This window comes from Theobroma cacao, chromosome 9 (genome assembly GCF_000208745.1).
Source record: "Theobroma cacao cultivar B97-61/B2 chromosome 9, Criollo_cocoa_genome_V2, whole genome shotgun sequence".
NCBI lineage: Eukaryota > Viridiplantae > Streptophyta > Magnoliopsida > Malvales > Malvaceae > Theobroma > Theobroma cacao.
Window position 1 is genome coordinate 6,875,513 of NC_030858.1, and position 13,916 is coordinate 6,889,428.

At 35.1% G+C, this 13,916-nt stretch overlaps 1 protein-coding gene across 5 annotated transcripts; it reads left to right on the forward strand.

The window, feature by feature from the left end:
- Positions 4,470-8,253, forward strand: LOC18588764 (TBC1 domain family member 13). 5 transcript variants are annotated; one of them, XM_018128443.1, is made up of 10 exons: positions 4,470-4,953; positions 5,045-5,137; positions 5,634-5,738; positions 5,883-6,035; positions 6,122-6,220; positions 6,419-6,547; positions 7,239-7,418; positions 7,662-7,687; positions 7,779-7,833; positions 7,905-8,253. In XM_018128443.1, the coding sequence occupies exons 1-10, from the start codon at positions 4,618-4,620 to the stop codon at positions 8,082-8,084; spliced, it is 1,356 nt and encodes a 451-aa protein (XP_017983932.1). In that variant the 5' UTR covers positions 4,470-4,617; the 3' UTR covers positions 8,085-8,253. The 5 variants fall into 5 exon arrangements, with proteins under 5 accessions (XP_017983932.1, XP_007013452.1, XP_007013453.2 ...); XM_007013390.2 differs by lacking the exon at positions 7,779-7,833 and having other exon boundaries at positions 7,662-7,778; XM_007013391.2 differs by lacking the exon at positions 7,779-7,833 and having other exon boundaries at positions 7,905-8,011.

The window sequence follows — 13,916 nt, forward strand, 5'->3', positions numbered from 1 at the left end:
CTCCTACAATTTCATAGCAAAGAATAGGAAGTACCTGTTTCAGAATTTTTGTAAGATACCTAAAATTGGAGGGTTAGAGGTTCAGATTTGAAACTTCAGAGGAAAAGCATTCATCAAAAATATGCTAACGTAACTTAGACTTAAATTGAGGTCTCTCGTAACAAAAAGATCTACACCTGGAGCTATATTGTTGCCTGTTGGGTTGGGTTGGGTTGAGGAAGTCGAGGATACTTTAGAAATTGCAATATTGAAACATACCCAAAAACACAGAGATCTAGTCAAGTGATTCGTATCAAGCTTTTCCTCCGTAAGACAATTAAGTATTGAGGCATGTTTACAAAGTACAAAGCAAGGGTTTTTCCTTTCTTTTTTTTTTTTCTCAGCCAAAATAAGATTTCTGTTAATAATCTGAATTGGATACAATTCTGGTGAGAACCAGAAAGATTGAAAGTACAGGTCTAAGGACCTGTTATTGAGAAGTGGCTTTCGGGGGGAGATTCCCCACAAAGACTGTGACGTTTTCTTCCTATGGTATTGTTTTGGGTGCCACCAATCGTTAGTCACGATGGATTCCTTCTGGCGCCGATTCTCTTTTGGGGTGCTCCCTCACCTAATGGTGGAAGATGCGAATCCCTAATCGTTTCGAGTTTTTGATTCATGGTGGGCACAAAGGTAACTTACTTGAAGCACGAGATGATGCCTGTTTTTTCTTTCCGTTGGGTCATACGAAAGCAAAAGGAAGCATGTAAGCAACTAAATGTTGCAGTATAAACAGAGTCCTAAACCTCTCATAGACCAACAAAAGAAGAACAGAAGGCGGTAGGCGTTTCATTACATAGCAAGGATTTAAATCAAGAGAGAAGCAGACAACTCAGCTGTTGAACTGCAGCTGATAGCCTTTTTCACATGCCTTACTCTTTTAGCTTGGAACCTGCTTGAGGAGAGCTCTGCAATTTTAACAAAGGGTAGCAGAAATTATTACTTTGGAGACGAAGTGAAAATAGAAAATACAAACAGGCATTTGCACATGGCCAATCTGGCATGGTAAGAGACATTATAAATAGGAACAGATAACAATTTCTTGGTACGGACAAAATCACAATCCTAATTTAAAAGCCTCTTCTCATTCATGCTGGTCTTCAAAGGCAAATTATAATTCTTCAATTAATCAGTCAGAAAATTAACATAGTGATAACCAGAGAGCTTTATTCTCAATGATGCGACAAATCTTCTGTTACAATGACAGCAGCAGAAGTGTGTGTTCTTCATGGCTAAAAGTCCAAAGTAACAATAAATGTCGACAACAGTATGTAGGTGAAAGTTCTAATTGCTGGGCTCCATGGTCATCATGAACATGAAGCATAGAGAATAAAAAACCAGATGAGCTAAGTTCAAAGAAGTTTGCATGGACATCCACATGATCAAGCTGGTTTCACTGCAATGGAATCTGACAGATAGAGAAGCACAACTACGGATACCTGCATGTGCACCATGCGATCAAACCATCTCCCGGTTGCCAAATAAGTAAGCAAACAAGTCGCATTTCAACCAAACAATTAAAATCCAAACTAACTACTTACATGCATCAAATAAGGTATGCCCACTATATATTACTATCAATCTAATCGGTCAAATTAAACTGCATATTTTTCTACAAAATTAAGTTTCTAATCCCCCCCAAACCCTAAATTTCTGATCAAACAACTCGTAACTAGGACGCCCCAGTTTGCTTAATCCTCGATTGCAGTCTGTCTCCCTTGACTGGAACCCCTTAAAACTTGAAAGACTTCAATTGTAAGGAAATATTAAGAACTGGGCTTCTTTTCAACGAAGAAAGCAATTGACTTGTCGCAAATATAATTACTACTAATAATTAAAAGCATCAAATTGTAAAATATTATTGGAGTGGTGATAAAGAAATTTTATGTATGTTAAGTTTGGGTATTTTGAATATATAAATATAACAAAGAACTCTTTATTTATTGTCAATTGATTTTTTATTAAATATTGATCTTAAAATTTAAACATAATAGAAAACAGATGTTATACTCCTGCTATATATGTTTCTCTTTATGATAAATTTATTATCTTTATACTTAAATAAGAGTATTAAAATAATAATAAAAACATATCTCATTTATTAAATTAAACATATTTTAAAAAATAAAAATATATTAAATTTAAATCACATCCCATTTTAAAAATTTAACAAATATAAAAGCTAAAAAGTATGTTTAGTGTCAAGAGGATGAAACGGGCCAGTATGGAAAGAAGTCACTCGCCGAAGGGAAAGCTTAAAGCGGGATGCATTCGGACATAGTACCGGCGATGGGCCCTAAATCACCGCTCGCATTATTTACGGCATCAGGGCATCAGCCCACCTCCAACTGATTATATAAATATTTAGATTAGAAGATAAAAAGTACTCCAAAATAAAGACATTGTTTGTACGAAGGAAGGGTCTTCGTCTTCGAAGGTTGACGTTTCTCTTTCTTCATTTCCAGTGTCCAAAGACTGACGTTTCGCTTTCGTCGGTATCAGTATGCATGCTTCTTTTTCTTCTTCTTTGTTTTTTTTGACCAAATCTTTCTTCTTCTTCTGGAAGGGTGTGGAAACGGGTGCTGCAAGAAATGCGGGAAAAAGATTCTTTTTTTGTTTTTTCTGCTATTCTCCTCTGTCAAGCGACGTCGTTTATTTCTCCTTCACAATTCCGTTGAAATTTGGAAAGTTTTCCTTTTACCCTCTACTTTTATCTAATCCTTCAAAAGTCGCTTTTCTTTTATATTTTTGTATTTCATTCTATATTTTGGATGTTTTGGGTGACTTTTAAAATGGGTTAATTTTAAGGTTTGGTGAATCAATTTTAAGATTTTGTGAATTAATTTTACAGTTTGATGAATTGATTTTAAGATTTTGTTAATCGATTTTAAAATTTAATAAATTGATTTTAAAATTTTATGAATCGATTTTAAAATTTAATAAATTCAAACTCTAGATAACAAGTAATAACATTTACATCAAAGCTCTATCTTGACAATCCTTCGAAACAATTTTGCAACAAACTTGGTCTATGTACTTCACCCATGCTCAGTTTCAGCTCGAGGGAGTATAAAAACAGCACCCACACCCATAAGCACATCAGAAGCTGCGACACCAAGAAGTACAACACAGAAAACAAACGACAACAAAACAGGAACTGCGTTACCAGCTAGGATAGCAGAACACAACCAGTTGACTTTAACAGCAAAACAAGGGTTGCAATAGAAGAAACACGACATGTCCATGAAAGCATCGAAACACAAATTGAGGATACCAGAAGTCTGAGAGTGGCAGAGCCTATAGATAGTAACGTTAAGAATAAGCAACAGGTCACATGTGCAACAGTTCAGGAGTAAATCAAGCCAAGTACCGCTGGAAGCTTTGGTTTAGAGATTGGATTGTAATTATATCACCTTTATTACATATTGTACCATTAGGAGAGTTCCCTTATACAGAACTCTTCATCAAATGTACTGCCTACAGATACAAAAGAGAAGAACTCACTCTTCACTCAATCCTCAATAAGGTACATTACTTTCATATCTCTTGTTTCTTCTTCCTCTCTTCTCTTTCTCATATTTTCATCAATTAATTGGTGACATGACCAGAGGTGGTTGTCAAGGTCTTCTTCCATGGATGGATTACAAATATATCATTACAAGTCAATCGATTCCTTTCTTTTTTTTTTTTTTTTACTTCATTTCAAATCTACTCTTTTTTCTTTTCCTTTCCTTTTGGGTTTAACTCATGAAGAATTGGAGGATTCTCAAGGGAAAGAAGAAGTTGAGTACTTTTGTTTAAATATAATCTCATATGTGGATTTTTTTATTATTTTTTAAACAAAAAATATTACTAAATCTCTCAAATATTTTATGATGGTAAGGAGTTTGAATTTCCTTGTGCTTGGTTTTTCTTTTATTAATTTATTATAATTTTTTTGAAAGGTATTAATTTACTATAATTAAGTTTAATTAAGTTTTACATTTTGTTTATTTAAAAATTATTACATCATTACATTTGAGTATTTTATTTATTAATTAGTGTATGATCTTTTTATTTAAAAAGTAAAATTTAAATCTTCTTTTACTAAATCTCAAAAACAAATATATCACACTGTCTATTTTGTACATGTAAACACTACCTTATTATAAAAATTGCCATGGTAAGTTAACGCAATGGAGTTAACTAAGTCATTAATAATGTCAATATTTTCCATCTAATTTAAAAAAAAAACTTATTTAACTCAAATTAAAAAAAATAGGAACTTAAACGAAATTTTTGGTATAGTTTGATGGATTTTTTTCAACATTATGCCTTACATAATTAACGTGGCATTTTTCTATTGGTTCCAAAAATAGTGATGGACCCACCTACCAGTCAAACCGTTTAAAACTACCAGTCTTCCGCTTGGAGGGAAATCCCCTGAATCACAACCCAAGCTGAGTTTTTCGCTTTCCGAGCCATGAGATCTCGTCCAAAACCACTCAAAGAAAACCTTCCATGGAACCAAACCACAACCCAACTTGCCCCTGACTCAGTCCCATCTAGCCCACCACCACCAAAACTCGCCACGCCACCATGCTTAAAGGCAAAAAGCTCAAGCTACCCGATCGGCTCGGCAGCTTAGTCGTCGGATTTGACGACAAGGATGAAGATAGCGGAGGTTCCGGTTCGGTTTTCGAGTCTGGAGAAGAGCTCGAGATCATTCAACCGAACGGATTTGGGTCGGGTCGTGAAAGTGAGACTGATGATGATGGTGAAATTGAAGAGGACGCAATGGTGAAGAGGAAGGTGAAAGTGGATGGCGAATTGGAGCAAAAAGGGAGGCAGAGACACGAAAAAGACGGGTCGGGTCATGTTTTGGTAATGAAAATTATTCAAACGGATGAGAAAAGGTCTGATATTGAGTATGAGGTGAGAGATTTAATAGGTTATAAATAATTTGCTTCCTTTAATTTCAGTTTTTGTTCTTAATTTTTTAATCCAATATTTTCTTATAATTCAGATATCTCAGAAGGAGGTAAATTTGGAAAAATTGCAAAGAATCGCTAGCACAGGGCTTCCTGATGGAGGAGGTCTGCGTGCAACAGTTTGGAAGGTAATTTTTTCAGTCATTACCTAATTATTTTCTGCATATGAAAGCAAAACTATTCTGTTTTTGATATTTTAAATTAACAGAGACTTCACATTAGTATTCAGAGAGCTTGCATTGCATCTATTTCATTGATCTATTTGATGTTTGAACGGTTGGGAAATAGCAGTGCAATGCATATGGATAAGTAATCAAGTAGGGTATTTTAATTAACATCGAAGAGAACACAACCAATTTTTGCCTGAATCATGCCCTTTTCGCACTGTGTGATTAATTTAACCACGGAACTGTCGTTGCATTGGCTAGCAAGACACTCTGCAGAGTTTCAAAACAGAAGGATTATATTCATAAGAATCATAACTAGAACCTAACTTGTAGGCTCTATGATGTATGGTTTATACTGTTACCTGAATGTTTCAAAGGCATAATGACAGAGTTTGAATTGTTCATGCTTTATATTCAGCACAAGTGTTTATTGTCTTTCAATGTTTAATTCTCGCAGCTGCTCCTGGGTTACTTACCTCCATCTCGGGACTTATGGGAAAAAGAGCTGACTGGAAATCGACAAAAATATTCTAAGCTGAAAGAGGAGCTTCTGTTAACTCCTGTAAGATACTGATTGCCGTGCAGTATATGCCTAGTCAAGACATCTTTTTATATACTTTGCGGAGAATTCCTTACATGTTAATATCAGTACCTGTCGTTAGTACCTTAGAAGTTTCCCTCGCACTAATCGTGATATTGAATCTAGTCAGAGCTTGCAAGGATTAAAGAAGAAGCTTTGCACTCTACTGAGCATAATGCTGATAGTGATACTGATGGACCACTTACACGACAAAAAATTTCTCATGAAGATCACCCTTTGAGCCTTGGTAAGTCTAGTGTCTGGCATCAATACTTTGAGGTAAATCTCTTCTCATAAGGCATCACTTGATTTTTATACGCTATGCTTTAGCTGATGTTTATTATAATGGATACATTGGTTTCCAGCATACAGAGATTGCAGAACAGATTGACCGTGATTTGCAACGCACACATCCTGAAATGAAATTCTTCTCTGGAGAGTCCTCGTTCAGCAGGAAACACAGGGTACATGACTTCTCACCTTTTCCTCCCTCCTTCTATGGTGTTTTTTTCTTGTCATGACACTTTGTTCAATCTATAAGCACACCAAATTTCGAGAATATAGGGTATTGCTTTTCTAACCAATAGATTATCTAGCATCTATGGTAGCAGTCCTTGGGGTTTAACTTTTCACTCAGTGCTGCGATGCGTTTCCATTGACAGGAAGCAATGAGGAATATTCTTCTCCTATTTTCAAAACTCAATCCTGCTATTCGTTATGTCCAAGGCATGAATGAGGTCTTGGCACCATTATACTACATATTTAGCACTGATATAGATGAGCAGAATGCAGTAAGAATCATACTTTATTCTTTTTTACTTTGACTTAAGAACATTTATGGATCCTTGTGTCTTTTGATCCTTGGTCATTGATGGTACTATAATTGTATGATTCTCTGTATAACAACATCTGAGTTGTAAAATATTTATTTGCTGGGTTGGATCAAACCTATGACAACAAATCTCTTCCCTGAGTTTACTTGTGACTACTTTTTGAAAGCAGGCATAAGTTCTATAAAAGTTAGTTTCTCTTAAAGTATCTAAAGTTGCTCAATCAACAGTTTTTCTTACCTGGCATGGTTTTAATTGACTGAAGAAAGGTGCTAAGTTAGAATTTCTGAACATTAGAAAGGGATCTCTATTTTTGCATGAGTTTAAATACATATTCTCTCAGTTACAATGCCTCACCCATATCTTCACTCCCACTTCATCCATGAACACTTCCCTTTTCTGTTAGTCTTTTATTTTGTTTACCTGAACTTTACTTTTATTTTTCCTTAAGGAACAAAAACGAGGGTTGGGGATTGTTTAATAGTCAAATTTTCTTTTATTTGGCCAAAGTATTTTTTCTGTCAGGGGTTGAACATCATGAGAAATTAGTAGAGCAAAAGAAAATGCAGTGTCTGAAAACTCAAGCAAATAATTAATAGCTTGGTTGCTAATGATAATTAGTTTTAGGTGTTCATTCAATTCCATTGTGCAGTCTAATGCAGAAGCAGATAGTTTTTCTTGTTTTGTCCGCCTCATGAGCGACTCAGTGGATCACTTCTGTCAGCAATTGGATAATAGTTCTGTGGGCATACTTTCTACTCTTTCCCGCTTGGCAGAGTTATTGAAAGCCAATGATGAGGAACTGTGGCGGCATCTTGAATTCACATCTAAGGCAAGTTTAATGGAATTTTAAGATGTGTTTTATTAGGCGTTCAAATGTTCAACACATGCCATATATATCAATTTTTGATAAGATGCATAACATGTTTCTTTATTTCTTAATCCCCTGTCATTTTAATTTCTGCTTGGTGTCAAGCTGCATGAAGCTATCCCTCACAAGTTACTATCATTAACTATGTAATCTTGTTCTACTCTGCGGACTCTCTGTACAACGTCCATGTATCTCAATGAGCAGGTTAAGCCTCAGTACTACGCGTTCAGGTGGATCACTTTGCTACTTACTCAAGAATTCAATCTCCAATCTATCTTAAGAATCTGGGATTCTCTTCTGAGTAACCCTTTTGGTGTGCAGGTCTCTCTCTGTCCAGCTGCCTTTGCTAATAGTCCTTCTACTGAGTTTTCTAGGGGTTGATTCCTCTTTCTATATCATCTTCTCAAATTTAAACAAGTACTTAACAGCGAACTGTCCCTTTTGTAGGATATGCTTCTACGTGTTTGCTGTGCCATGCTGTTGTGTGTGAAAAGCAGGCTTTTGAGTGGTGATTTCGCAGCTAACTTAAAGCTATTACAACACTACCCTGATATTAATACAGAACACCTTCTACAAGTAGCCCGAGATCTTAGTCCGGACACCTCTTCCTATCGTTTGTCTTTGTAAATTCACATTACATGCACTTTTGTAGACAAAAGGTATCTCTTTACATGATTTGCAATCCTGAATGATGTTTCAGCTGTTGTACAAGTTGTTATCCAGAACATTTTCATCATATTTTTGAAGGATGGAAATTATTCAGTAATTAGACTGAATTTACCGCCAATTCTCTTTTCTTCTCTCTCTGCCTTTTTAATTTTTTCTTTGTGGTAAATGAATAAAAATGTTATTGAATTTCCAGTATAAAATCTCATAAGAAAACTACGAAAGAAATATTTGAAGAAAAAGAGTACAACAGTAAATGAGCTTTACTGGAAAATAAATATTTCCTCTCACAGTTTCAAATTTCATTCCAGTATTTATACAAGGGTTTTCAAATCAAAGATTAACCGAGCTTAGATCTAGCCTCTGTAAAATAACACTAGAAAATAGGATCTGAAATCTAACAAGAAAATGAACCAGCATTGATTCTTGAGAGAGTCTCAACAGTAACTAAAACAGAAACTTGAAACATATAACAGACTCCTTACCAAAACGACTTCCTATAGTGCATTTCAAGCACCTAACACTAACAATAAACTAAAACACAAACTACATCGTTTTGACATCTGCCACAATCTTCTTCAATCTTCAAATATCGTCGACTCCAGCCACATAACAGATACTCAGCTACTCAACTACTAGAAAGAAGATTACTCTTTCAACACTCCAACATAATCTTTGATATGAAAACTCCTAGAAGTGCTCTTAAGTACTCAAACCTTTCTCTACTCAAATTCTTTGTAAAGACGTCAGCTAGTTGCTCATCAGTATGGCAATACTGAAAATCAATCTCATTATCTTTGACAGCCTCCCTTAACGAATGATACTTGACCTTAATATGCTTGGTCCTTCCATGTTGAATCGGATTCCTTGCATTAGCCACTGCAGACAGATTGTCAACACAAATCACTGTCCCTGTAGTTTGCTTAAACCCCAAATCATCCATTAGCTTCCTTAGCCAAATGGCTTGATTAAAAGCAACTGCACAAGCAATATATTCTACTTTAACAGAAGATTGTGCAACAACCTCGTGCTTCTTTGAATTCCAAGTGAATATAGCACTCCTAAAAGAAAAACAAAACCCACTTGTGCTTTTTGAGTCATCTAAAAGAACCAGCCCAGTCGCTGTCACAATACCCTATCAACTGATTGCTTTCTTTCTTCTTATACACCAGGCCAAAGTTCAAAGTACCTTGAATATACCTCAAGATTCTTTTTACACCAGTAAAATGGAAAACATAAGGGTCTTGCATAAATCTAGACATCAAACAGGTAGCAAACATTATGTCAGGTCAAGTAGCAGATAGGTAAAGTAATGAACCTATAATGCTCATGTAGATCTGACCATTAGCTTTTGAAAAACCATCTTCTTTGCTAAACTTAGCACCAAATGACAGAGAAGTGCCTACTAACTTGCAAAGACTCATTTGAAACCTTTTAAGCAAATCCTTTGCATACTTAGTTTGATGCAAAGACACCTGATCCTTGGCTTGTACAACTTCCATCCCAAAAATTAACTCATCAATCCTAAATCAGTCATTTCAAACTCACATATCATTTGAGACTTAAACTCTGCTAGGTGATGGTTATCAGGACTAGTTATTAGAAGATCATCCATATAAAGTGCCACAATAAGTAACACAGATCCTTCAATACTTTCACATACAAGGTTGACTCACTAACACTCCTTTAAAAACCTTGTTTCTTGAAATGTTCATCCACCCTTTCATACCAAGCCCTCGATGCCTGCTTAAGGCCATACAGAGCTTTAACAAGCTTACAAACCTTATCCTCTGATCCTTTCTCCACATAACCTTCTGGTTGCTCAACATAAATGTCTTCTGTTAGGACTCCGTTCAAGAATGTAGACTTGACATCTAGATGATAAATTCTCCATCCCTCCCTAGCTACCAAGGCTGCAATCATTCTGATTGTATCGTGTCGAGCCACAGGTGAAAATATCTCATTGTAATCCACTCCATATATTTGTGCATACCCTTTTACTACTAATCTTGCTTTATACTTATTAATTGACCCATCTGGATTCAGCTTAGTTTTGAAAATCAACTTTAGCCCAGTAACATGCTGGTTATCTAGTCTATCAACAAGAACCCAGTTATTGTTTTTCTCTATCATCTTCATTTCTGTATTCATAGCTTTCCTCCAATTTTGATCAGTATTTGCTTCAACAAAACTTGATGGTTCACTCACAGCTAAGTTGCATCTGCTATAGATATCTTGCAAAGTCCCGGTACCCCTGACAACATTTCTTTCATCTTCTATATCAAAAGAACTATCAATCTCAGCTTCAAACTGATCTCCATTACCAGTAGTGACCTTATCAGAACTTTCTATGTCAAAAACTTCCCAATGCCAGTTGTAACCTTCATCAAACACAACATCTCTACTAATAAAAACCTTCTTTGTTTCAACATCATACAACCTGTAGCCTTTGGATCTTTCACTGTAACCAATAAAAACAGCTAAAACTGATTTTGCATCCAATTTTGATCTCTTTTCATCTGGTGCCTTTGCATAACAAACACAACCAAAGATTTTCAGATGAGCTACAGATGGTTTACATTCAAACCACATTCATAAGGAGTTTTGAAATTCAATACCCTGGTATAAGTTCTATTGAGCAGATAATTTGCAGTGTTAACTTCTTCTGCCCAAAATACCCTTGGTAGCCTTTTCTGAAACAGTAAACACCTTGCCATCTCAACCACTATTCTATTCTTCCTTTCTGACACACCATTTTGTTGTGGAGAATAGGTAATTGTCAACTGATGCTCAACACCAAACTGAGCCAAAAATGCTTCAAAATCAGCAACAGTGAATTCAGATCCATTATCACTCCTTAAAGTTTTGATCTTCATCTCAGCTTGGTTTTTAGTTATTGCCTTAAACTTGAAGAAGTGCTTTAAGGTTTTAGACTTCTGCTTCATGAAAAAAAATCCAACAATACCTTGACCAATCATTAATAAACAAAATATAGTATCTGCTATTGTTCAATGACAAAGTTTTCATAAGACCACACACATTTGAATGAACCAACTCGAGCTTCTTTTTAGCCTTCCAACTCCTCTCCTTTGGAAAATGCTTTCTGCATTGTTTATCATACTGACAAACTTTGCACAGCATGTCTGGTTTAACTATTTCAGGCAAACCATTAACCATCATTTCTGAAGACATTTTTATCAGTGAACCAAAGTTCACATGCCCCATATGTTTGTGCCAAACATCAAACAAATCCTGCTCAGTATACATAGCACAGTGTTCTGCATCCTTTAAATTCAAAGGATAACAATTGTTTTTCATTTCTACATTTAATATCTCCCAACCAGCTGAGTCAAACACTATGCAGAACCTATCTTTGAATAGTAAAGCATAGTTACACTATGCTAGCTATCCAACACTAAACAAGTTTTGATCTACATCTGGTACATATCTCACATTAGCTATATGCCTTATATCTGACACAGTCTCAACTGCTATAGTACCAATACCAGCAATCAACAATAACTCACCATTTCCAATTTTAACTCTAGCTCTAAAGCTAGTATCCAGATCAGTAAACAAACTCTTATTGTCAGTCATATGATGAGAGCAAGCACTATCCAAAAACCATACATCATTGTTACTTGACTCTACAACTGAATTGGCAACAAACAGTAGTTCTGCTACTTCCTCAGTCTTTTCAGCTACAGCAGCCTGACCTTGAGCATCAGACTTTTTGGCTTGACAAACCTTTTCTACATGTCCTAATTGCTGACAAGCTCTGCATTTCACATTAAGACGGTACCAACAATACTTGCCGGTATGATTCTTTTCTTGCAGTAGGGACAAGGATCAAACCTATCTCCCTGTTTCTTCTGCTTATCGTTCCCAGTCTTACTCCCTTTACTTTCATTCTTCTTTGAACTACTAGCTTTCACCTTCAAGTTTTTAGTCTTAGCTATAAGAGCATTTTCAACAATATTCTCATTTCTTATAGCTCTTTTCTGTTCTTAAACTGACAAAACATTTATCAACTCAATCACAGAAATCTTAGTAAGATTTCTTGAATCTTCCAGAGAAGATATCTTGGCTTCAAATTTTTCTGGAAGACTAATCAAGAATTTATTTACGACTCTTCTCTTTGTAACCTCTTCCACCAATAATCTTAATTCATTAACCACCTTCAACACTCTATCTTAGTACTCAAGAATACTTTCACTCTTCTTCATCTTAAGCAGCTCAAATTCTCTAGACAGATTTAAGACCTGAATCATTTTAGTCCTATCATTCCCTTGGAACTCCTTTTTCAATGCATCACAAATAGATTTTGGATCATCAAAATTAATTATTCTAGCAAAAATAGAATCTGAAACAGCAGATTGAAAGCATGATAGAGCTTTATACCTCTTAGCTACCTCCTCAATATGCTGTTTGATTTGCGCCAAGGTTGGATTTGCATGCCGTTGAACTGGTGCCTCACCTAATTCAACAACTTCCCACAGATCAAAAGTTTTCAAATAGGCCCTCATCTTTACTGCCCAAATCTGATAATTTGAGCCAGTAAACTCTGGAGGAGTTGAAGTGGAAAAACCTGCAGTAGCCATCAATTGAAGAAGAATCAAAGATCTAACACTTTCAAGAGAAGAAGTTTTAACTCACAGATCCCTCAAGAAGAAACGCTCTGATATCATATTGAATTTTCAGTATAAAATCTCAGAGGAAAAGTAAAAAAGAAATATTTGAAGAAGAAGAGCACAACAGTAAACGAGCTTTACTAGAAAATGAATATTTTCTTTCACCATTTCAAATTTCATTCCAGTATTTATACAAGGGTTTTCAAATCAAAGATTAACCGAGCTTAGATCTAGCGTCGGTAAAATAACAATAGAAAAAAATATCTGAAATCTAACAAAAAAATGAACTAGCATCGATTCTTGAGAGAGATTCAACAGTAACTAAAACAGAAACTCGAAACATATAACAGACTCCTTACCAAAACGACTTCCTATAGTGCGTTTCAAGCACCTAACATTAACAATCAACTAAAACACAAACTACATCGTTTTGACATTTGCCACAATCTTCTTCTATCTTCAAATACCATTGACTCCAGCCACATAATAGCTACTCAGCTACCAGATGCTACTTAACTACCAAAGAGAAGATTACTCTTTCAACAAATGCCATTGATCAAGAAGTAAAAGATATAGCTCTAAACAACTTTTTTGATGATCTCATCCGGTTCTGAAGTTTCCCACGAGCATTGTCATAGACTCCATTAAATACAGATTTGCCAATCCTACTTTTAATTCCTAAAACTATAATGCTTGTTCCATTTTTGTTAGCTTTGTACTATTTAGTGAGTTGACCAGCTGAATAACTAAGGAGGTTAGTTAAATAAATCAAGTTTCACGAATCACAACAATGAAAATATAGCTCTTCCTCATGCGGGCTGAAAAATAAAATGTCTCAAAATAATTGAATCAGAAAAATCCTTATCAAAATAATAGAACTAAGGAAAGTTTTGTTCGGTTTTATAATGAAATATAAAAGAATTATTTATAAAGATAGTCTATTCTAAACCTACTAATAACGTAAATAAATTAAATAAAGAACCAATTTAATATTAAATTTTTTTAGAGTGTAAGTAAAATAAATAGTATAAAATTAACTATTCTAAAAATTAAATTTATCTGTTGTGTAAGTAAAACAACCAACAAGTAAGAAAAATTTAAATAAAAAAAATATTTTAATTGCTTTAAAATATTTTACGTGACTGTTATTTTTCTTGGCAGC